At 43.8% G+C, this 22,285-nt stretch overlaps 3 protein-coding genes across 3 annotated transcripts in view; 1 reads left to right on the top strand and 2 right to left on the bottom strand.

Moving 5' to 3' along the window:
• Positions 1–47: 47 nt before the first annotated feature.
• FAM187A (family with sequence similarity 187 member A) lies at positions 48–1,514 on the bottom strand. Its single transcript, XM_090292075.1, has one exon. The coding sequence runs from the start codon at positions 1,512–1,514 to the stop codon at positions 270–272; it is 1,245 nt and encodes a 414-aa protein (XP_090148201.1). The 3' UTR covers positions 48–269.
• A 101-nt stretch (positions 1,515–1,615) lies between these two features.
• DNAAF19 (dynein axonemal assembly factor 19) lies at positions 1,616–4,287 on the bottom strand. The gene is made up of 3 exons (XM_090291658.1): positions 4,142–4,287; positions 3,624–3,756; positions 1,616–2,989 (listed from the first exon to the last, which is right to left on the bottom strand). Exons 1-3 carry the CDS (start codon positions 4,282–4,284, stop codon positions 2,537–2,539), a joined length of 729 nt encoding a protein of 242 aa, XP_090147784.1. The 5' UTR covers positions 4,285–4,287; the 3' UTR covers positions 1,616–2,536.
• Positions 4,288–5,559: 1,272 nt separating this feature from the next.
• The window catches only part of EFTUD2 (elongation factor Tu GTP binding domain containing 2), a 33,859-nt gene continuing 17,133 nt past the window's right edge, over positions 5,560–22,285 (top strand). Inside the window, exons 1-10 of the mRNA XM_090290721.1 lie at positions 5,560–5,671; positions 8,097–8,205; positions 13,285–13,450; positions 13,998–14,076; positions 15,657–15,732; positions 16,210–16,275; positions 17,039–17,074; positions 18,387–18,477; positions 19,262–19,344; positions 21,898–22,064. Coding sequence (XP_090146847.1) covers positions 8,101–8,205; positions 13,285–13,450; positions 13,998–14,076; positions 15,657–15,732; positions 16,210–16,275; positions 17,039–17,074; positions 18,387–18,477; positions 19,262–19,344; positions 21,898–22,064 — 869 coding nt within the window. The 5' untranslated portion in view covers positions 5,560–5,671; positions 8,097–8,100. The remainder of the gene's footprint in view (positions 5,672–8,096; positions 8,206–13,284; positions 13,451–13,997; positions 14,077–15,656; positions 15,733–16,209; positions 16,276–17,038; positions 17,075–18,386; positions 18,478–19,261; positions 19,345–21,897; positions 22,065–22,285) is intronic.

Genomic DNA, 22,285 nt, shown 5'->3' with positions numbered 1-22,285 from the left:
TCCTTCTCTCATCTGCTGAAATCAGAAGACGTGCACCTTGGCTACTTCCATCCTAGCCTCAGTCCACCTCTCACCTGACTCAGGCTTCCCCACATCCCAGATCAGGTTCCAGATGTGCCCATGAAAATGGGGAGCAGGTTGTAACTAACAAATTTGACCATATCCCGTTGCCACATGTCCCAGCCCAAGATGCCCGCCTAGAGATACCTGGAATCATTTAACAAACACATTTGAGCACAACTGGTCTTCAGAAATGGGGAAGAGAAAGCCTAGGGAGAGAAGGTGGGAAAGCAGGAAAATAAGTAACAGCAGCAACGGTAAAGGTGAATGATGACAAAGACTGCCGTGATGAGCAGGTACCCCATTAGGGTGAGCTCCACAGCGGAGCGGACCTCAGGGTCTGAGAATGAGACCTTGTAGTACCCTCGAGATTTCATGCCCAGTCGGATCCCAGCGACCAGCACGCCTTGCCGCCAGCAATAATAGATGCCCCTGTCGTCCAGCTGGGCGAAGCGGATGTGGAGGTGGTTGCCATGGTCAATGAACACCCTCATGGACCTATTGACACCCTTCAAGTACTGTGTGCGATACAAGTGCTGGTCGTCCTTGTCCCAGGCCACAGCATGCTCCGGCCGGGCCCCAGGACAGGAGATGATGAGTCCATGACCCAGCCTCTGCTGGTAGTACTGAATGGGCACCAGGGGCACCTCGGGCCGGCTGCCCACTTTGGACACATAGTTGAAAATGGCCATCACACCCTCTTGGGTGGTTGTCGAATTCTGGCAGGGCACCATGCAACTCTGAACCAGCAGCTCAGGTGTGTGGTCCTTGATTTTGGCCTGAAGCTTCCTCGGCACAGCCCGTGAACCACAGGATACCACATCTGGCAGCGTCTTACGGTAGCGTGGGGAGAGGTCTGGGCTCTGCAGATAGCAGAGGCCAATGCGCCACTGCTCCCCACGTACCCCACAGCGGTCACAGGGGGTCCACTCCCAGAAGGTGGTGAAGACATGGAGGCTCCCACGGTACTCATCTGCAAAGGGCTCTTGGCCCAGGTCCTTGAAGGTGGCCACCATTCCCTCACTGCTCTGGATGTCCACATCGTAGGCATAGAAGTAGTCCCCCTTGCGGGTGCCACAGAAGTACAAGCCTGAGTCCTCAGGCTGGGCCCGGAAAACCAACAGGCTGAACATGCGAATGCTAAAGCGGACCAGCAGGTCACTGCCCACCCGCACCTGGGCTGCCTCTGTCAACACCCGCCCATCAAAGTCCGTCAGAACTTTGGTGTGGCTGCTACCAAGGTGCTTCTGATAGTACCAGACCACAGTAGACACCTCCTCGGGCTTACAGTGGCAGGGCAGCTCAAAGCTCATGTCGGCCAGGTAGGCTGCATTGTCAAACATCAGGAAAGCAGGGCAGGGGGTCCTTTGAAAAATGTTCTCCTTCTCCACAATTTCAAAAGCCTGGAGACTCCCCCATGCCCACAGGAGCATAAAAGTATGGACCATGTTCATGCCAGAAGGAGGGAGGGGTCAGAAGGGCCAGAGCCAAACCAAGGCACTAAAGGCCTATGGAACTTCTAGAAATCACTGCCAGAGGAGGCATCTTTATGAGGAAAGGATTAATCAGCCAAGGAAAGGAGTAAAAATCTTCAGGGAAAATGGCCAAAGACAAGCCAATTTATTCCCAGCTGATGTACAAGATGCCCTTCTACTGTGACAGATGTGCTCTCTAGGAAAAAACATTCTAGAACCTGGCCCTCACTCCGCTTTCTAGAACACTGGCACTCACCCAAGAATGGATCAGGAGAAACTGGAATGAGAAGCAAGGGCCTAGGAACTAGACAGGGAAATCTCTGCCCCCCACTCCAGGTCTTGCCCTGCCTGCCTGGTGGATAGGTCTTCCTTTTGGTTAATTCAGGAGTTGAAGAAAACCTACCACCTTCACATCTGGCCATCTGAAGAAGCCTGGGAGGCTGGCCAGACCTAAATTGATGGCTTGGGGCTTTCCCAGGCCGAACCTCCACAGGAACTCAGTCGCTGGGAGAAACTATTGGGCCTGAAATGAGGTAGCATTTGACCATTTGTTGATTAAATATCTGTTCATTGGTTTTACACTATAAATATCCTTGTTAAAAGCCATAAAGATCAGTATTTATTTTCCACAGAAGATTAATGATTTTGCTTTTTCCCTTTTTTGGGTGGAGGCTGTAACTGGTGTAGCCAGCACTTGGTTGGGCACATGCCCATCTCTCGGGGTTGTGAGCCACAGGCTTGGCAGACCCTAAGGGTGGGCAGCAAAGCTCTTTTAATTTCCTGGGCCTTTGACCATGCTGTGGATCTACACAGTTCAGAATATCAAGACACTGAGAGGGTGGAGAAGAGGGGAAAATTCGGTTCCAGCTTTTGCTCTGAAGATTCTAAGTTGAGAAGGGAAGTAGGTGTGGGCTTCTTATTACAGGTGTGGGCAGAGCTCCTGAGACAATCAAAACATGCCTCCAGTGACCAATGGGGGCCTCTAAAGATAACTGTTCCTATCAATCCACTTGGTACAGCTCTAGCAGCTCTTGTAGGAGCCTCTCCTCCTCCTGGAGCCCACTAGGCTGCTCCTCCAGACCCTGTTCCTCCTGGCTGAGACCCTCCTTCATGGGTCTGGGGGTGCCCATGGCCTGCAGCTTCTGAAACAAGCCCCTGCAGCTCTTTCGCTCTGCATGGCTCATCAGGCTCAGGTTCAGGGCAAAGCGCTTGGTGTTGGCCAGGCTGCGCAGGATCCCCAGCACTACCTGCTGGTCAGCTGGCCTCACGTGATCAGCCAGTGCCACCAGCAGCTCCCCTAGAAGTCCAAACCCCACATCCATCTTGAAGAGCTGACCCAGCTTGGGACCTCCAAGCTGCAGCAGGGCCTGGTAGCGCTCTGGCCCGCTCCGCAAGTATCGCCGCCAATCACGGTAGAACTCTGCTGACGTCTCTGACTGCCAGACTGTTTTCTCCTAGACCACAAAAGAAGAAGAGGGAATCCAGAGCTCTGCCAGTTGCTCTGTGACAGTGAGAGTGAGGGGAGCCTATGGGTTTTCATCTTAGCTCAGATGCTGCTGCTCTCTGAGCACTGGGAAGGCTCTGGTCCATGTGGGTCTCATTTTCAGATGAGAGAGGGTCCCAAAGAACCCAGGCCATGATTTGAGATTCTCAGTTGTACCAGGATTTTCCTACTGATGAATGTGAGAGTAAGTCAGGGTTTACTTTAAGCAGGGCAGAAAGGATGACTAAAAACCTCAGGAAGAGAGGAGGAACTCAAAGTGAGTGTTAAGGATCTGACAGGCTGGGTCTCCCTCCCAACACTGCCACAGGAGCATTATACTATATAACATGGAACCCAGAGCAACTCAACTCTGATCTGTGAATGCAAGTCAAAGAACTGACTGAAAGGCACCTGCCTAACACCACTTTCTGATTTGTTCTGTGCAATTTAATTCACCCTCACCATCTGACAGTTGCTTTTCTTTCTGGGATTGGAGGCAGAAACCTGCCTCTGTTGGCTTAACATGAGAAGTAAGGAAATGGTATGTGTTGTAAGAAAACAGAATTGGTGGTTTAGGGCAGAGAATCCTGCTGGGTCTCACCTACCTGGGAGATTTCAGTGGTTTCATCCTGGGAGGTTGTTCCCTGAATAGTGTGACAGTTCCAGGGCACAGTCCTCTTTCCTCCTATCTTGTCTTTCCGCTCCAGTGGCTTCAGATGTGATGCAAGGACAATATCCCTGTGGGCAAAGGACAGAGATTAAGGGATGGACCTAATGCTGTCTGTGGGTGTGAGGTGGCTGGACCTTTTGGCAGGTCATTATCACATAATAAAAATAATAACAGCAGCAACAATAGCTGACAGCTTTTAAGCACTTCCCATGTCCCAGACAATGTGCTCAGAAACCTTACATGTAATAACTTATTTAATCATAGCAATGGTTACTCTCTTTTACAAATGAGGAATAGAGGCTCAGAGAGGTTAAGTTACTTGCACAAAATCACACAGGTAGCAGAGGGAAGGACTAGGACTGAGCCCAGAATTGTCTGACTCCAAAGCACATGCGCTTATCCACTACAGTCCACCATAATAGGAGGGCCTAAGAAAAATGACATTAAGCCAACCTGAACTCCTCATAGGAAGCCACCCTCTGTTCCACTGCCCGTATCTTGGCAGCATTCTCTCGCTGGTACTTCTCATCAGCAGTGAGTGCAGCCTGCAGCTCTTCCTCCAAAGCCTTGAAGTCAATGATATCATTCCTTTCCATGGCCTGTGGCTGGGAAGGTAAAGGGAATGTACAAAAGTGAAAGGTCAATAACGGGAAGGAAAGTGCATCCAGATTCTTTGCTAGCTCACAAAATGATCTAAAACACTCTGGATATCTTGTCACTTATCTTGGGGGAGGGGGGTGTTAAAAAATCTAGTTCTCTACAGAGTTACACAGTGAGGATTTGCTTAAGATTTGTTGTCACTGAAAATAAAATAGACATTCAGTATGGAGCCATGTCTTAATTTTGTTCTCTGCCTCTAAAAATATTTTAATATCAGTGCATTAGATGAGGAAACATTTGGGTCTCAGAATTCCGCCTTGTCACTCTTCCATATAGCTAGTTGTTGTGATAGAGGAGAACCTCACACGAAAGCAGAACTGTTAGCTGCTTCTGAGCCCAGGAATAAAATTTCATTTATAATTAAATGTCTTTAATGAGAAAGGATACTTTTCACCCAAACCAGATGCAATGACTAAGCAGGACATCAAAGAGAAGTGGCAGAGGAAGGGGCTTAATGATCCCTATCCCCAAATCCGTCCAGCTCAGGGCTGGAGGACAGGTCCCTAGGTACTTGGGCGACCTCTTTAGTTATGCCACCGTACGTCTGCAGCCTCTGCATATCTGACACTGACTGGCCTGTTCTACAGGGAGATCATTTATACGGGTTCTAGTCTTGGTTCTGGCTTTTACTCGCTGTGAGACCCCCTTGAACCTCAGGTTTCTGTGCATTGAGCTAGATGTTGTGGCAGACTCATCATCAACAGCCCTGCGGCAGGTCAGCAGAATGTCTGCAACCAAGCCTAGAGCCCCACCACCCCACCCCAAAGGTAAGCTGAACACCAAGAAAGGGGCTGGACTGACCAGGAATTGAACTCAGGTGGTCTGGCTTCTGTCCAGTTCTGAATAAATAGAACTAACCCCCTTGTCCCTCGACCGTCACCCCAGGAGCCCTGCCCTTGAGTCCCTTGCTTTCTTTGGGGAATCCCAGGTAATCGGGAACAGAACCGCTCAGCGTAAACCAAGGCCAGCAGCTTTGGTTGCCTAGCAACTACGCCAACACCCTGCCCACGTGATCGGCTCGAAGGCCCCCTTTCAGTGCGGTCCCGCGGCGCCTGATCAGATTCGATCCTCTTCAGGTCTCACTCTCTTTGGAGCAGCCCACGCCTCAGTTTGGGGGCCCACAACTCCCCATCTACTGTTCTTGTGTCCGCGGTCGCCATTCCTCTGAGCTTTCCTCAGGCAGAGGGCTGTCCTCCGCGGCAGAAACGCGACCGCGGCGTCTCCAGGGTCCTTCCGGACACCGGGCTCAGGCAGTGGTGCTGCGTGGGGCGGAAGCGCGGTCTCCGTTGGCCTACCTGGAGCGTTTGGCTGAGCAGGAGGGAGGTGAGCTGAGCCGACGCGGGTCAACGGCATGGGGACGTTGCTTGGGTGGGATGGGTGGGATGGGAAATGAAATAATGTCAGATCTGGAAGAGACTGTATGCTATCTGCCTCTTTCACTTTACAAATGAGGTGTGGAGCGGGAAAGGGAACGAAAAACACCCCCCCCCCCACTCCACACACACACACCCCACGCACATTCGATTCCGGGATACCCTCCGTAAAATCTCTTCCCTGGGCAGGAGTCATTCTTTCACTGTTCTCTCACTGTTCAGTCCTCTCTCTCCGGTTCCATCTGTGCCATCTACACTGTTCTGCCGAGCTCCCTCTATCCTTATTCTGTATTCCTTTGAGAGTTTGCGTTAGAGCGGGAAGCCGCAGTGAGGTTTGGTACCTGAAGATACTAGTTCTGTGCAACTCTGGGCAAGTCAACTCTCTTTTCTGTGCCTTGTTGGAATCATTCATTCATTCAACAAGTACTTAACTGCGGCCCTGTATTGTGCCAGGCACTGTTCTAAGTGGGGGAAAAAAATAAAGTCCTTGCTTAAACTGTAGTTGGGGAGTTGACAAGTAAATACATGGATAGATATAGTTCAGCTAGTGGTAAATGTTAATGATAACAGTGAACGTGGGGGTTGGAGAGTGTGGGGGGGACTTTTTTAGAGTGAGAAGTGAAGGTTTCTCAGAAAACGTGACATTTCTGTAGAGACCTGAGTGAAATGAAAGCACAAGGTCTGGAAAGCTTGGAAGAGGTGGCATTTGAACTGTACTTTGAGTAGAATTCCAAAAATTGAAGTAGAGAAAACCCACAAAATACTAATTACAAAAATTGAAGTAGAGAAAACCCACAAAATACTAATTACAAAGGGAAAACAACTAACTTTACAACAGAAAAGCCTGACGGACACCACTGTAATTAAGGTAATGTCACCACTAATGGGAGAAGTTAAAATTATGTACCGCCCTGGCCAGTGTGGCTCGTTTGGAGCATCGACCTATAAGCAAAGGGTTGCAGGTTTTATTCCCAGTCAGGGCGCATACCTAGGTTGTGAGTTTGATCCCTGGTCTGGATGCATATGAGCATACAAGAGGCAACCAATCACTGTTTCTCACATTGATGTTTCTTTTTCTCCCTTCCTCTTTCTCTCTCTCTAAATATATATATTTATATATATAACTAAATAAAATCATGTACCGCCTGATAGGAGATGCACTAAAAAGAACAGTGGATTGAGTGCTGGCCCATGAACCGAACGAAAGGGTCTCCAGTTCGGTTCCCAGTCAGGGCACATGCCTGGTTTGCAGGCCAGGTCCCTGGTTGAGGGCATGTGAGAGGCAACCAATCGATCTTTCTCTTCCTTTCTCTCCCTCCCTTCCCCTCTCTCTCTAAAAAAAAAAACAAGTAAACAAACAGACAAAACACAGCATCTGTTCTGTGATATTTCTGCCAGAAATGCATAACATTAATCAGGAAACATCAGACAAACCCACGTTCAGGTACATTCTACAAACTCACTGGCCTGTAATCTTCAAAAGTCTCAAGTCATAAAAGTCAAAGAAAAACTGAGGAACTATTCCAGAGTGAAAGAGACTAAAGACATGACAACTAAATGCAAACGTGCAGTCCTGGATTGGATCATTTGCTGTGCAGGACATTATTAAAAGTTTGTGAAATTTGGAGTCTGTGGATTAGGTGGTAGTAATATGTCTGATTTTCTGATTTTGATGGTTGTATTGTGATTATGTAGGGGAACATTCTTGTTTGTAGGAATAACACACTAAAGCAATTGTTGGCAGATCTTTTCTGTAGTAAATATTTTAGGCTTTCTGGGCCATATGGGCTCAGTTGCAGCTACTCAACTCTGCTGTTACAGTGTGAAAGCAGCCATCGACAATGTAAATGAAGGAGCATAGCTGTGTTCCAATATAGCTGTTTTTATAGACATTACAACTTGAATTTCATATCATGTTAATATATCATGGCATAGTATTCTTTCGATTTTTCAACTATTTAAAAATGTAAAAGACATTCTTACCTTGAGGGCTATGTATAATCAGGCAGCAGGCCAGGTATTTGGCCACAGGCCCACAGTACCAACTCCTGCGCTAAGTGTTATGTGGTGATGAGGCGTTGTGTCAGCAATTTATATCCACATAATTTAGTAAAAAAAGTCATTTGTACTATTTTTGAAATCTTCTGGTATTATTTTAAATTTTTTTAGTATTAAAAAAAGAAGAATATGTAAACAGACAATGCGTAGATGAGAGAGGAGGGGAAAGGACAGGGCTTTGGGGGAGCAGTCAGTAGGCTGGTATAATTGAAGAGGCGATGTGTGAAGGGACATGGTCAACTATAAGCCTGGGCAGGTGGGGCCATATCATGGAGGCCTTGATTACCATACCAGAATCTACTCTTCTTGAATTTTAGCATCATGGATACTGACTTATATGATGAATTTGGGAATTATATTGGACCAGAGCTAGATTCTGATGAAGATGATGATGAATTGGGCAGAGAGACCAAAGATCTTGATGAGGTAAGACTTTTTTTCTTCTCTTTTTTATTTTTTTCTTTTTTAAACAATAAAGTACTGAATTCTCTGTGCTCTCATAAAACCTGTGTGCATCTCTATCATTACCCTGTTTATAATATGACTTATTGCCCTGGCCAGTATGGTTCAGTTGGTTAGAACGTCATCCTGTAGACAGAAAGGTCACTGGCTCGATTCCTGATCAGGGCACATACCCAGGTTGCAGGTTTGATCCCTGGTTGGGGTGCCTATGAGAAAGTAACCAAGTCGATGTTTCTCTCTTACAACAATGTTTCTCTCTCTCTTTCTGTGCCCTCTCACTCCCCACCCCTCACTGCCCTTCCTTTCTCTCTAGAAGGGGCAAAAACATGTCCTCAGGTGAGAATAAAAAATAAATAAAATATAATAGGACTTATTGGGGTCTTATACTGAACCTAACCTAAGAAAACTTAGCTACTGAAGTTCCAAAAAGGAAATATAAGATAGTCACCTTTTCCAAGTGCAGCTGCCCTGGGAACTTTCTCATAAGCTCAGATTTTGAAAGATGAATAAACAATAGAAAGAGAAGGTGGAGATTCCTATGACTCCCCTTCAGGAGAGCTCTGGGGATGAAGTCCAAAATGGTGTGAAGCTTGCAAAAGACACCATAGGTAACTTTTATGTTTTAGCAATATTCAGAACAAGAAGTAAATAAGCCCACTCTCATCGATGGAGGTATAACATTTATAAAACATCAGGGAAGCAGAACAAAAGTCCTGGCTGCCATCTGTCTTCTCCCTCAGGGAAAATGTCCTTCACACTAGAAAAAATAGAATAAACACCGGAAAAAGAAAACGGAAGCCGTATAGGTGAAGTGAAAAGAGAGCATTTGCAGCCTTGGATGCATTCAAATCTCCAGGCCCAGATGCATTAGGTCCTGGGTCGGGTAAAGGGGGAGACCTTGCCCAGGTAAACTGAAAGCCACTGTGGGCATCTTTAAGGAACTGGAGACTGACTGTGGTGCTAGAAAGTAACAAGCGACTCATCCTACTTTTCAAAGGTGGAGATAAGGCACTGCCTTTCAGAAACTACAGGCTAGTGTGATATGTATCTGTGGTAAAAATTAGGGAAGGAATTTTTAAAACATGATGTTGAACACTTAAGCTCGTATGAGGTTTTTAAATTTTTCCTTTTGATACAATTACTAGATTGAGATTAGGTTAGGGGTATACTGTGGATATTATGTGTCTAGATTTAGGCAAGGCATTTGATTATTTTTTTTCTTATAAACCAATTATTTTCTTTTAAAAAATATTATTTTAAAGAGGTAATTTTCATTATACAAGTAATTCATGAACACAGTCTCATTCAGACCAAACAGATAGAAAGTATTCTTTGGTTCTTATTCCATTTCCCTCCCCTCCCCAAGATAACCACTGTAACTCTTGTGGAAACAATATGGACTGGGCCATAACATGAGAAGAGGTGACAGCCATTGAATGATGGCACGGAAAGAGTTTTGATTAATGGGTCACTGCCAGAGCTCTTGTGACATGCCCCATGCATCTGTACTTCGTCCCATCCTTTTCAGCCTTTTTGTCAATGACTTAGGTGAAGATAGAGAAGTTTATAAAATTTGCACATCGCGTAAGCTAATATATTGGATAACAGAACCTAAATTCAAAATGATTCCAACAAACCTGAATTCCAGGCTAAATAAAGCCCAAGAATTTGTTCATTAAATATTTATAGAGCACTTATTATTTGCAAGGAATCATGATGCAGAGAGAGCCAAGGCATTATCCCTGCCCCCCAGGAACCTACTGCTTGCCAGGGAAGATGAAGTACATACAAAAGTGTTTGTAATATGAGACAGGGAAGGATGGGTGCCATTTAAGACATATTAACTTATATCCATGCTAATAGGATACAAAGAGGAATTACCCCTGGCTGGGGTAATCAAGAAAGATACCTGAGGAAGTCACATTCAAAGTGAACCTGAAGAATGAGTAGGCATCTGTAGAGACGGAAAATAGATAACTAGTGATGGTCTAGGTTGAGGCATGGAATTTAGGGAATGATGGCTAATGGGTACAGAGTTTCTTTTGGGGGTGATAAAAATAATTAAAATTGATTGTGATGATGGTTGCACAACTCTGAATATACTAAAAAGCATTGAATTACGCACTTAAAATTGGCAAATTGCGTGGCATGATCTCACTAAAGCTGTTAACAACAACAAAAAGGAATGGTTAGGCTATGTACGAATGCTTTCAGCTCAGTACAGAAGGCTGAGTTAATTGTACTCTAGTTCATGTTCCTCGTTATTGCTTGGGCAAGGCTCTGCTCTTGTTTAATTAACCGATTCCTTTTTATTCTCATTCTAATATGTGTTACCATAGTAACTGATTTAACGTGTATACATTTTTTGTTTGTATGAGCTGCAAAATGTATAGTTGCGTTGTGCGTGTATTAATTTAAGTAAATGGAATCATATTATCTGCATCATTCTGTTTCTTCTGTCCACTCAGCATGTGCCAAATGATGCATTTTAGGGTCCATCTCTGTTGCTGTGTGTATGTCTAATCTGTGGCATCTGATTTCCCTGGTGTGTGTTATTTAGTGATGGGCACCTAGGTATCCGGCCATCAGTCTTCCCTCAACACAAATAACACTGCAGTGAATATTCTCAGTTTTATGCACCATGTGAAAATTTCTTTGGGTCATATACCCAAAAGCAGAGTTGCTGATCATAGGATCATGTATATACACTTAATGTTTATATACTTTGTTAATGTGTCTATAGTAAGTACTGTCAGATTACTCTTCAGCATGGCTGCACTGGTTCATACTCCTGCAAGCAGAGGCAGAGTCCCTATAGCTTGTATTACACTTCGATTCAAAATACATTCAGCAGTATGGGGCGGGAGGAAGCTGGCTTGATGGCTGTTTCGGAGCCGCCACCAGCAGAATATGTATGGCTGCCACAAGAGCGAATGTAATCTTAGGCCACATTAATACAAGCAGAATGGGACGATGGTAGGAGGTAGCCAGCCGACTCACCAGTGGAGGGTTTTGTGTTCTTTTAAAGAAAAGCTGACGTGCTGGAATTTGTGTGGAGGAAAAAAGCCACTGCCACTACACCTACCTGCCTCCCTGCATCTGTGTCATGTGCCTTCCCTGCTGTTCTTGTGGATGATTGGTTCACGTTTCTGGCTCCTAGAAATTATGTAGATCCCAACCCTTCTCACCTCTCTTACTAGATCATCCCCATCAACATACAGACATTCTGTTATTTCATCTGAAAATCCTCTCAACCCCATCTGCCCCTTCACTTACCTCCCATTCCCCTGCTTCCCAGTGCAGCACATCTCAAGAGAGTTGTTGATACTTGCTGTCTCCAAACTCTCCGTCCCATTTTCTCTCCAACCCACTTGTCCTTTTGTCTCTCCTATTCCACAGAGACTGCTTCCATCAAGGTCACCAGTGACCTCTGCCATAGATCCAGTCCTCATCTTACTAGACCTTTCTGTAGCATCTTACTAGCCCAACTGATCACTCCCTCTTCCCTTGGCTTCCAGATAACCCCAGGTTTTTCTTCTCTTCGCTGGCCAGTCCTTCTCAGTCTTCGCCACTGGTCCCCCCTCATCCCCCTGACCTCTGTCAGCAGGCTCCAGGACTCCATTCCTTATATCTCTTCTCTGCCCATAGTCAGTCCCCTGGCGACCTCATCCAGTCTATCAAACAGCTCCCATTCACTGAGGACGCTCACATTTCTATCTCCAACTTGGACCTTTCTCTTGAACCTCTGGTTTGTACTTCCAACTTCCTTCTTGACATTTCTGTTTGATGTCTGATAGGGTGTCTCAGACTTATCAGATCTAAGACCTAAACACTGAGCTTCCCCGCCCCCGACCTGCTCTTACAGTCTCCTCGTTCAGTAGAGACAATGCCATTCTCCAGTTGCTCAGGTCAAACACGCCTTTCCTCCCAGCCCCCTGCCCCCACACACCTACTTTCAAGTCATTAGGATACACTTTTGACTCTACCTTCAGAACATATCCAGAATCCAAGCTCCCCTCACTACCTTCTCAGCTACCACTCTGGTCCAAGCCACCATCACTGCCATCTCTTTCCTGAATTACTTGCGGTAGCTTCCTAATTTCCCTCGCAGTATATTCTCAGTATGGGAACCAGAGTGATTCTTTTTAAAACAAGTCTGATCGTATTACTCCTGCTCAGAACCACTGGAGCCGGATTTCTGAGCCTCGGCACCATTGACATTTGAGGCCCTTGTGTCTGGTTTCTTTCAGTTAATATAATGTTTTCAAGTTTTATCAGTGTTGTAGCATGTATAGGTATTTCTTTTTATTGCTAAATAATACTCCATTGTGTGAATGTACCACATTTTATTTATCTAATCATCAGGTGATTGACATTTGGGTTTGCACTTTTGACTATTGTGAACAATGCCACTATGAGCATTTGTTGATAAGCTTTTGCATGAACATAACTTTTCATTTGTCTTGGGTATGTACCTAGGAGTGGAATTGCTGTGTCGTATGGTAACCCTGTGTTTAACATTTTTGAGGAACTGTCAAATTGTTTTACAAAGTGGCTGCACCATTTTACATTCTCACCAGCAGTATGTGAGGGTTTCAATTTCTCCACATCCTCCCCAACACCTGTTATTTTTGTCAGAAAAGTATTTTTTGAAAACAGTTCTGTAAAGCTAAGTGAAAAATTTAAGGGTATGGACTTCTTCCCAGTTTCTACCTCTGCTTCCTGGTTTCTGCCCTTGGAAGTTATCTTTTCCCTTAAAAAGATGTGCTGTGATAAGCCATTGGTTTTCTCTGATCTCGATTCACTTGTGAGCAGTGGCCCACATTTGGGAAGGGGCTAGTGTGAATGAGAAGAGCAATCTGTAGCCGTAGCTCACGGTGTTCTCTTCATGAAGGGTCACGCAGGAGCAGAGCCTGACCCACTAATTCTAGCACAGAACTCACAATTAGAAGCTATCACACACATGACATGCTCTTAACTCGTGTAATGTCAGTTATTGAGCAGAAGCGCGTGCCTCTTACAGCCTTCTTCCCTCTCTTTTAGATGGATGATGATGATGATGACGACGATGTAGGTGATCATGATGAAGATCACCCTGGGATGGAGGTGGTGTTGCATGAGGACAAGAAGTACTACCCCACGGCTGAAGAGGTGTATGGTCCTGAGGTGGAGACCATAGTTCAGGAGGAAGACACTCAGCCTCTCACAGGTATGTCAGGAGGCACTGGGTTGTGAGAGGTGACGCTGAAACTAGGACACTTCATTTCATAGCCATCAGTGATCTTGAGAGTTCAGTGAATTAATTGATTAGTTTTTCTTAACTATTTTCAGATACTGTTTCTGGTTTGAGATTCATGAACCCTGTTTTAATAGTCAGTAAAACTCATAACTTTTTTCCTAAGGAAGTAAGAGTTATTTCTTTATTTATCTAACATCTGTTTAGGTGCTTGAAGACTGTTTTTAAGTTCTCCCCCTGATCTGATATGTTTTCCATCCAAATAATCCCAACTCCTTTAACCAGTCCTCACAATGTTTATTGTCTTAAGTAGTTGCATTTTATAAATGCAAGAAGTTTTGAACTGACATTGACCTCAACCTATATTCGGTCCCTTTCCCTTTCTGAACATCTGAGTGATCCTTGAGAGTAACAAATTAGTATCACATATCATGCATTCTGAAGCTCAGCCTAATGGAATATAGCTCTATATTTTTATGTTTTCCGCCTACCTGCATATCACTAATTTTTTTCCCCCTAGAACCTATTATTAAGCCGGTGAAGACCAAGAAATTCACTCTGATGGAGCAGACATTACCTGTCACAGTGTATGAAATGGAGTAAGTTATAAGATCTCTCAGCCTTTCTTCACGAATAATGGGATTCTTTTTTTCTTTCTTTCTTTCTTTTTTTTAATGGGGGGTAGAGGAGGTGGCTTGTGGTTGAAGTAGCCAGTGAATTGCATAAGCAAAATCTCTACCTATAATTTGCCAAGATTTCCCTTCTGTTTATATGGTTGCTGGGATATTTAGTCTCAGTCTTAACTTTTCTCTTTGCTCTCATCCAGATCTCAGCTGTTTTCTCTTCTTCCAAATCTTTAGTTTGGTATTAAAAGCCAACCTTTCAGACAGAGAGTACTAAGTATTATAATTGTCAATGCTGAACTACCAGAGCCTGTTTTGACTCAAAATTGCTAAGTGTTTTGGGAACAACAATTCTTTATTGAAAAGGAGGGCACAAGCAGGCAGATATACACGGTATTTATAAGACTAGGTTTACAGTTATGAGTACACGAAACACAGAGTTTATTCTTTTATTATTATTTATTATTGTGTTTTCCATAGAAACAACTGTAAACCTCCTTTTGCCGAACCCTGTATATATAGAATAATTTAGACTCTTCAAACTGTTTTGGAAAATATTTAAACTGACAAATTGCAGTTGTAAGGCCCTCATGAGTTGAAGTGCCTGTGACTTACTAAATGGTGAAGCGTCTCTTAACCATGTTGTTAGCATGCGTGTCCAAAGGAATGGGGTCCCTTATCAAATGTTGAGCTCACCTGCCACCATTTAGACATTTTGGTGTTTTTTTGTTTGTTTTAAATACATTATTTTACTTATTGATTTTAGAGAGAGAAAGGGAGAGAAATGTCGATTTGTTGTTGGACTTATTTATGCATTCATTGGTTGCTTCTTGTATGTGCCCTGACCAGGGATCAAACCCGCAACCTGGGCGTATCAGGATGATGCTCTAACCAGCTGAGCTCCCTAGCCAGGCATTTTTGAAACAACCTTTCAGTTATCATCAGGACTTGCTTTATAGTCCTTTTTGTTCTCAGTGGTGATTTTTAAAAAATCTCCAGTCTTAGAAAGCAGACTTGATATTTTTGAAGAGCCAAAGTCATCTGAAGGCCACTTGCCATAAGTAATGTGACAGTGCTGGTTTTGATCAAGATGGAAGTCCTCTGCTCAGCATTGTTAATGAGACGGCATTTTTTTGTTAACTAGCTCTGAGGACAGTTTCAAAAGAGAAGCTCCCAAAGTTATTTTAAGTCCCCTTAACATCATTGGAATAAATGGATAACATCTAGCTTGAAGATTTTGAAAGGGACAGTACTCATGTATGTGTGTTAGTTCTGGTATTTGTTTTTATTTTTTCTTGCTTGCTTTTTAAATATTATTATTTTACTGTTGAAATCCTTGAGACATTTCACAGATTGTGTCACCGTTGTGGATAAGTCTATTCCATTCCCAAAGCCAGAACTGTATAGATGTAGAAATTGACATCTGCCTCTGAGCAGTCTCTTGTTGGTCTGAAAGTTGTTCCTGAAAAACTAAAAATACCTAAAACACTTTTACACCTCTCTCCATTTGAAAACTTTTGCCAAAGTTCCTCTTCCCTTTTTCTTTCTCCTTTCAGTTTTTTGGCAGATCTGATGGATAACTCAGAGCTCATCAGAAATGTGACCCTCTGTGGCCACCTCCATCATGGCAAGGTGAGAGAACCTTTGGCTCCTTGAAACAGGGTTTCTCTTTGTTCCTGCTCATTTTTCAGACCTCAGAGTCAGGTTGGGGTTTGAGCCTATAAGACTAGACCTTCTGACTCTGGGGGCCTCCATGCTTATTGTGAAACCTTGCTATGAAATTCTAACTTTTCCTAAGCAGTGGGTGGAGCCTGTTAGTCAGCCATTTGCATACCTGAGCCTGTGTCTACAGCTAGACAGATGAGAGAAAATTAAGCCTTACTCTGATTTTATGTTTCCATTTTCCTGGCAATGCTTGTCTAGGAAGATTGCACCTTTCATTTGAAAATAATCCTATGACTTGTGTTCATCTCTTGCTGTTGCATAACCCTCCCCGTTCTCTCCCTCCTTTCCTTATCCCTAAATGATGGGGTGGATTGGGCGCTGGGGGAAGGGTAGAATAGATTTTCCTCTGTGGTTGGCAGGTCTTAACCTTCTGTTTCCTTGCAGACGTGTTTTGTAGATTGTTTAATAGAGCAGACTCACCCGGAAATCAGAAAACGCTACGACCAAGATGTAAGTAGAAATTCTGTTGAGAGTTTAGTTAGGATGAACCATTCATAACATACAGGGGTGTGTTTCTCTTCTTCCCCTTCCTTCAGCCTTCTCAGTCATTATAAATAATGACACCTACAAAGTCCTACTTTATAATTGTAATCTTTATTAATAGCCTTTAAGAATATAATTAAAAGTTTCTCAGGGGTGTAAAGAGTATTAATCTGCAGTATTTTTGTATGATCTGTTCTGCCCTTGGGGTCCTTCCTCTGTTCTGATGTCTTGACTTTTATAGCCTATTCTTTCCTGTCATAGCATTAAAAGCTTCCTCTATAAATACAATGCAATTGACCCTTGTTGTTTCCGTGGTAAATTTAAATGCCTGTGAATGAGGCCAAGTGTGGCTGCAAGTCTCAGTGCAATAATTGTTCAGTCTGCCAGATTGACTACTTTGCCATGTGGGGATTCCGTGAAGGCTGGATATGTCTCCCTTTACCACTCTAAGAATTTGGTGTGTTTGATGTAATTTAGCTCTCCAGCCATACCTGGGTCTTCAGTGACCACCCTCACCCCCTAAAAACGCATACGTCCAGGAGCGTTTTCCATCTGGGACGGCACTGGTCTCATTGTCTGGCATTTCTGTAGGGACGCCCTGCTCTCTTCAATCTCTTCTCCTCCTGAGGCAGAAACCCTTGAATTGGGAGGTGGTGAGGGGAAGCAATTGATGGCTTATGTGGGAGAGAAGTCTGAATTCAGATGGTAACGACAGCTCATTTGTTTTCAGCTGTGCTACACTGACATCCTCTTCACAGAACAAGAGGTAAGTGTGCCTTGGGAAATCCAGCTGTTGCCCACACCAGACCCAGCAGTAGTTCTGTAGGGGGCGTAGGGAGCCTTTATGATAACACTTTGGTCCATACCGCATCCCCCCTCTCACTCCCACCTTTTTATTTCCTGCTTCTACCAGTCATCAAGAACTGTAACTTGAAAGAGAGCTAGGTAGGCAAGCTGCAGGGTAAAGAGGGGGACCCTCCATCCTTGACTGGATTTAATATGGTCTAATAGGGCAAATACTATTAAGTTATGCAGGAACTCAACATGATTTTTTTAAAGGACATCATGCTTAAAATCTATAAGATGACTTCATCTGTATGACAGTCGCTTTCCAGGAAGTAGCTTGTCTTTAAGATGAGTTCATCTGTCTTTGTGCTCCTTTTTCTGTATAAATAGTGAGCATATATCTCTGTTTTTCCCATTCCAGCTGGTGGTTCTTTCTTTGTTTCCATTTGGGGCTGTTCCTCTTACCTCTAAACCTTTCTCTTTGCCCCTCTTTCTTTCTTTCTTTTTCTTTTTTTAATTTTTTATAAAATTATATTTATTTTTAGAGAGAGGGGAAGGGAGAAAGAAATGTCAATGTGCGAAACATCCATCAGTTGCCTCTTGCATGCCCCCAACTGGGGATTGGCCCACAATCCAGGCATGTGCCCTGACTGGGAATTGAACTGGCAACCTTTCGGTTTGCGAGACAATGCTCAACCCACTGAGCCACGCCAGTAAGGGCCCCCTCTTTATTTCGGTCTCTTTTTCTTGAATGACCACATGGTCAGCTCAAGTAAATAAATATAAATACAGTTAACTAAAGAAACTTCGAATGGTGCTAGCATGTTATAAGTAATCAACAAATGTATGCTGCTGTTATTTCTTAATATATTTATTTGACTAGAGTTTAATACTCCCTGTTATAACTTTTATAGTTTTTTAATCCTAAAATGCCCCCAGATTGTTTCTTTTTTAGTTACACAATGCTTGATTATTATTTTTGTTTCCAGTGTATAAGAAGGATAAGACTTTAGGACCCTGGATTCTTCATTAAGGTTTAATACAGCTTTGCTTGCTTGTTCATTTTTATTTTTACCTTTTTGTATTTGAATCAAATCCCCCCGCCCCCCTAAAAAATGCTGTTTAAGATATTTCGTCTTCCAGATCATTCTGGTTAGAGGCCTAGATACAAATCACACCCAGACAAGGAGAGAGATCAGTGTAATTTACTAGCAACTGGCAAGCTCCAAGAGCAGTATGAACCCCTCTTGCATAGAAAGAGGCCTTGACCACTCTCTTTCTGTAACTTTCAGAGAGGCGTTGGCATCAAAAGCACTCCTGTGACAGTGGTTTTGCCAGACACCAAAGGAAAATCTTACCTCTTCAATATAATGGACACTCCAGGTAGGACCTTCCTTGACCCTGTCTCCTTTGCTTCTGACTAGTTTATTACCAAGCATTGTGCTCCAGTCCTTCTATTTTGCTCCTCTCTTTACTCTGCTCTGGAATATTTAAATTTTAGGGAATCTTTATTCATTAATTCATTTGAGCCTGTGTAGACCCCATGCTAGACGCTTGGTAACAAAAATGAGTCAGACATGGTCCCCTGTCTCAGACACTCAAATCTTTTGAAGGAGACTGTTGGAACAACACAACCAACTGCTGGTGGGCGCACAGTTTATCATGGGAGCCGCCTACCTTGCCCTGTGGCCAACTCTTTCTCCTTTGGAGAAGACCAAGTGGGGCAGAATTATAAATAGGAAAATCTGAGTTTTGACAGATTGGCCTTCCTTGCCCGATGCCCTCATATCTGTCAGCCCTGCCTCCACCAGCAGCACCCTGCCAGGTACTGTCCCCATGCTCCAGGCTCACCTTTGCCCCAAATTGTCTTCTGTCCCACAAAACTCTGCTTACTGCTGATTAGATTAAGCTAGTATGTGAATGTGAATATGTTATGCCCTCCTAGTAAAGACTTCCTTTTTATATTTGGGGACCTCCTGTATAAAAAAAGTTCAATCCAAGAATGTGACTAATGGTGGGATTTTATACACTGCTGTGAGCTGTGGGGAGAAGGGAAAGGGACACTGGGGGTTCACATGCTTTGCAGTACCCCTCAGACCACCTGCCAGTTATTGCCACCACACAGATGGCAGCTTAGTTGGTGACTTAGTTTTTATTTGCTTTACAGGACATGTGAATTTTTCTGATGAGGTCACGGCTGGCTTGCGCATTTCAGATGGGGTGGTCCTTTTCATCGATGCTGCCGAGGGTGTGAGTCTGGATTCCTCTGCTTTGTTAGGTTTGCCCCACACAGTGCCCAGAGCACTGAGCAAGCTGGGAGCCAGAGAACATGGAAGTCGGTGGGATTTAGGCCTCACATTTGCTATAAAAGTAAGATAGCAAATGAAGTTCAAAATCAGTTCTCAATATGAGTTCCTAACTTCCTGCCCAGTGAAGGTCAAAATGAATGATAGGACCCATTGCTATTCAGAAAACACAAAAATAAAATAACAGATGTAAATGAAAGGAGGAGAGTATATTCATGTAAATGGATTTGAAATGTTAATGAGTATTTCTAATCTCAAGTGAGATTGAAGTTAAAAGGCCCATGGTTTCTTTTATATTAGGTAATTTGACTAACCTCATTCAGGTTGTCATTAGTGAAATAGCCAGCAGAGGGAGCCAGAGTTGCCTTTTTTAAGCTGACTTTTGGAATAATTTCTGACTTATTGAAAAGTTGTAAATACAAAGAATTCACCCTCATTTGTTTTGTAATTCTTTCTGTACATGTACACACGTGTGTGTATTCTCCCCTTGAACAATTTGAAAGTAAAACATTTCAGAATGTATTTCCTAAAAACAGACATTCACGTACATAACCATAGTACAATTACCAAAATCAGAGACTTTAACGTTGATACAGTGTTGTTGTACAGATCTTTCTCTACAGGACTTAGTTTCGCTAATTGTCCCAATAATGTCCTTTAGATAATTCTTTTCCTAACCCAGGATGCTGCGTAGCATTTAGTCTTCGTGTCTCATTCGTTTCTTTCCATTGGTTGGAACTGTTCTTTTACCTTTCTTGGTCTTTTATGACATTGACATGAAGAGTATGCACCATTTATTTTATAGAATGTCTATTTGGGTCTGTCTGATGTTTCTTCATGATTATGTTCAGGTTATTTTGGCAGGATTACTCATAATCCTGGCTGGTTTGGCTCAGTGGATTGAGCGTCGGCCTGCGAGCTAAGTGTCGCTGGTTCGATCTTCCAGTCAGGGCACATCAGAGAAGGAAAACTCTGACTCCAAAAAACCTCCGCTGCCTTGCGGCATACCTCTTCAGGGGAAAGGCTAAGGGAGTAAACCCCGACAGAAAATCCGGAGCCGGAGTCCCTAAGGCGGTTTGACGTTGTAGTCAACACCGGCAACTCCTGCGGCGCACCTGAAGCCAAGCTGTGTTGACTCCGTCTTTCCCTTGGACCCTTCAGCTGCGAAGAGAGGGGGGGTCTGCTGCATGTGCAACAGCAGACCCTCCATATCACCCTGCCCAGGCTCTGTAGCTTCAGCTTCACTGGAGAGGACACTCCAGCGTCATCACAAGATGTCGATTCAACACGGGAGGAGACAGATACCGTGTCACTCCCGAGTCGGACTGCACAGCCATTCTCGGCGGTGCAGATAGACTCTTAAGAAGCTACACCATCGTCTCTCGAGACGGACGGCTGCCGACAACGACGACGACTCATAAGTACAGTTGTGTTCTTACTAGTCCCATCACATCAGGAGGTCCATGATGTCAACTTTGATCACTGATTAAAGCAATTCTGTTAGATTTTTCTTCAGTGTAAAATTACGATTTTCCCCTTTGTAATAAATAAGTTGCAGGGTGATACCTTGGGTCTATTATACATTTATTCCTTATCAAACTTTACCTGTAGTTTTTGTCATCTACTGATCATTCCTAGCTTATTTCTATAAGAGTTGCAAGTGGTTATTTTCTTTTATTTTTCCTTCTGTATTTATTGGTTGGAATTCTGTTGTAAGGAAGAGCTTTTCCTTCTCCTCTATATGCTTATTTATTATCAATATGGATTCATTGATTTTTATTTTACTTTACTCATTGGGTTGAATCCATTACTCTCTTTAAATATTTTTATACTCTAGTTAGCCCAGATTTGGCTAGTGAGAGCTTCAGGCTGTCTCCTTTATATTTTTGACATGTCCAACCTTTTTTTTTTTTTAAGTACCTCCTTACTTTAAGAAACAAAAAAGATGTTCTAGACTCATCTTGTACTTTCCCTGCCCCAGTCCTGGAATCAGCCATTTCTCTAAGGAACTCTGGCTCCTTATAGTAGGGACTGGTATTTAGAAACAGATCAGGATATGTTCATTGCTATTGGGGTGCACTGCTTCTAGACCCTTTCACCAAATACAGATAATATATATTCATACAAATCTATAACTATTTTTACTCATATATATTAAAAAGTCACTAATACACACACAAAAAAGGAAGAAATCATTAATTTATCTTAATTCCTGCAATTCCATTTTAGCACCAGAGGTTCTTCCTCATTCTTCTTCTGTTCCTTCTCTAGCACTAAGAAACCTGGCTCCCAGCGACATCACTGTATTTATTCATTTCTCAGTCCTACGGTGTGCCCTCCTATAGTTCCTGAATCTGCCTTTGGGCAAGATAGCCTCTGTTTCCACCCAGTAGTCTATTTCCCCAGGTCCTCTTTTCCTCATACTTCGTATAGTACCCTCTTTGACTTTGCTCTGGCTTTTTCTTCCCTCTTTGCTGCTACCACCTGTGTCTCTCAGGTGATGCTGAATACAGAGCGGCTGATCAAGCACGCGGTGCAAGAGAGGTTGGCGGTCACCGTGTGCATCAACAAGATTGACCGGCTGATCCTGGAGCTGAAGCTGCCTCCAACTGATGCTTATTACAAGCTGCGTCACATCGTAGATGAGGTCAATGGATTAATAAGGTATAAGGAACCTGGCAGTGTCCTCAGGGACTCTAGTTTTTGCATTGATGAGCTTGCTGGGCAGGGCTAGAGGCTCATGCCATGGCTCTACAGGGATGGACTCTGCAGCCTTGGCTTCATTCACCTTCTGCCTTAACCAGTTGTGCACACATCTTCAGTTGAGTATTGTGGTCAGTGCCTTGAGCTCTAGACTAAGTCTCATCTTCACCTCATAGCACCAT

This window comes from Furipterus horrens, unplaced genomic scaffold (assembly GCF_987537825.1).
Source record: "Furipterus horrens unplaced genomic scaffold, mFurHor1.1.pri manual_scaffold_11, whole genome shotgun sequence".
Lineage (NCBI taxonomy): Eukaryota > Metazoa > Chordata > Mammalia > Chiroptera > Furipteridae > Furipterus > Furipterus horrens.
This window is presented reverse-complemented; position numbering and strand designations above follow the sequence as displayed.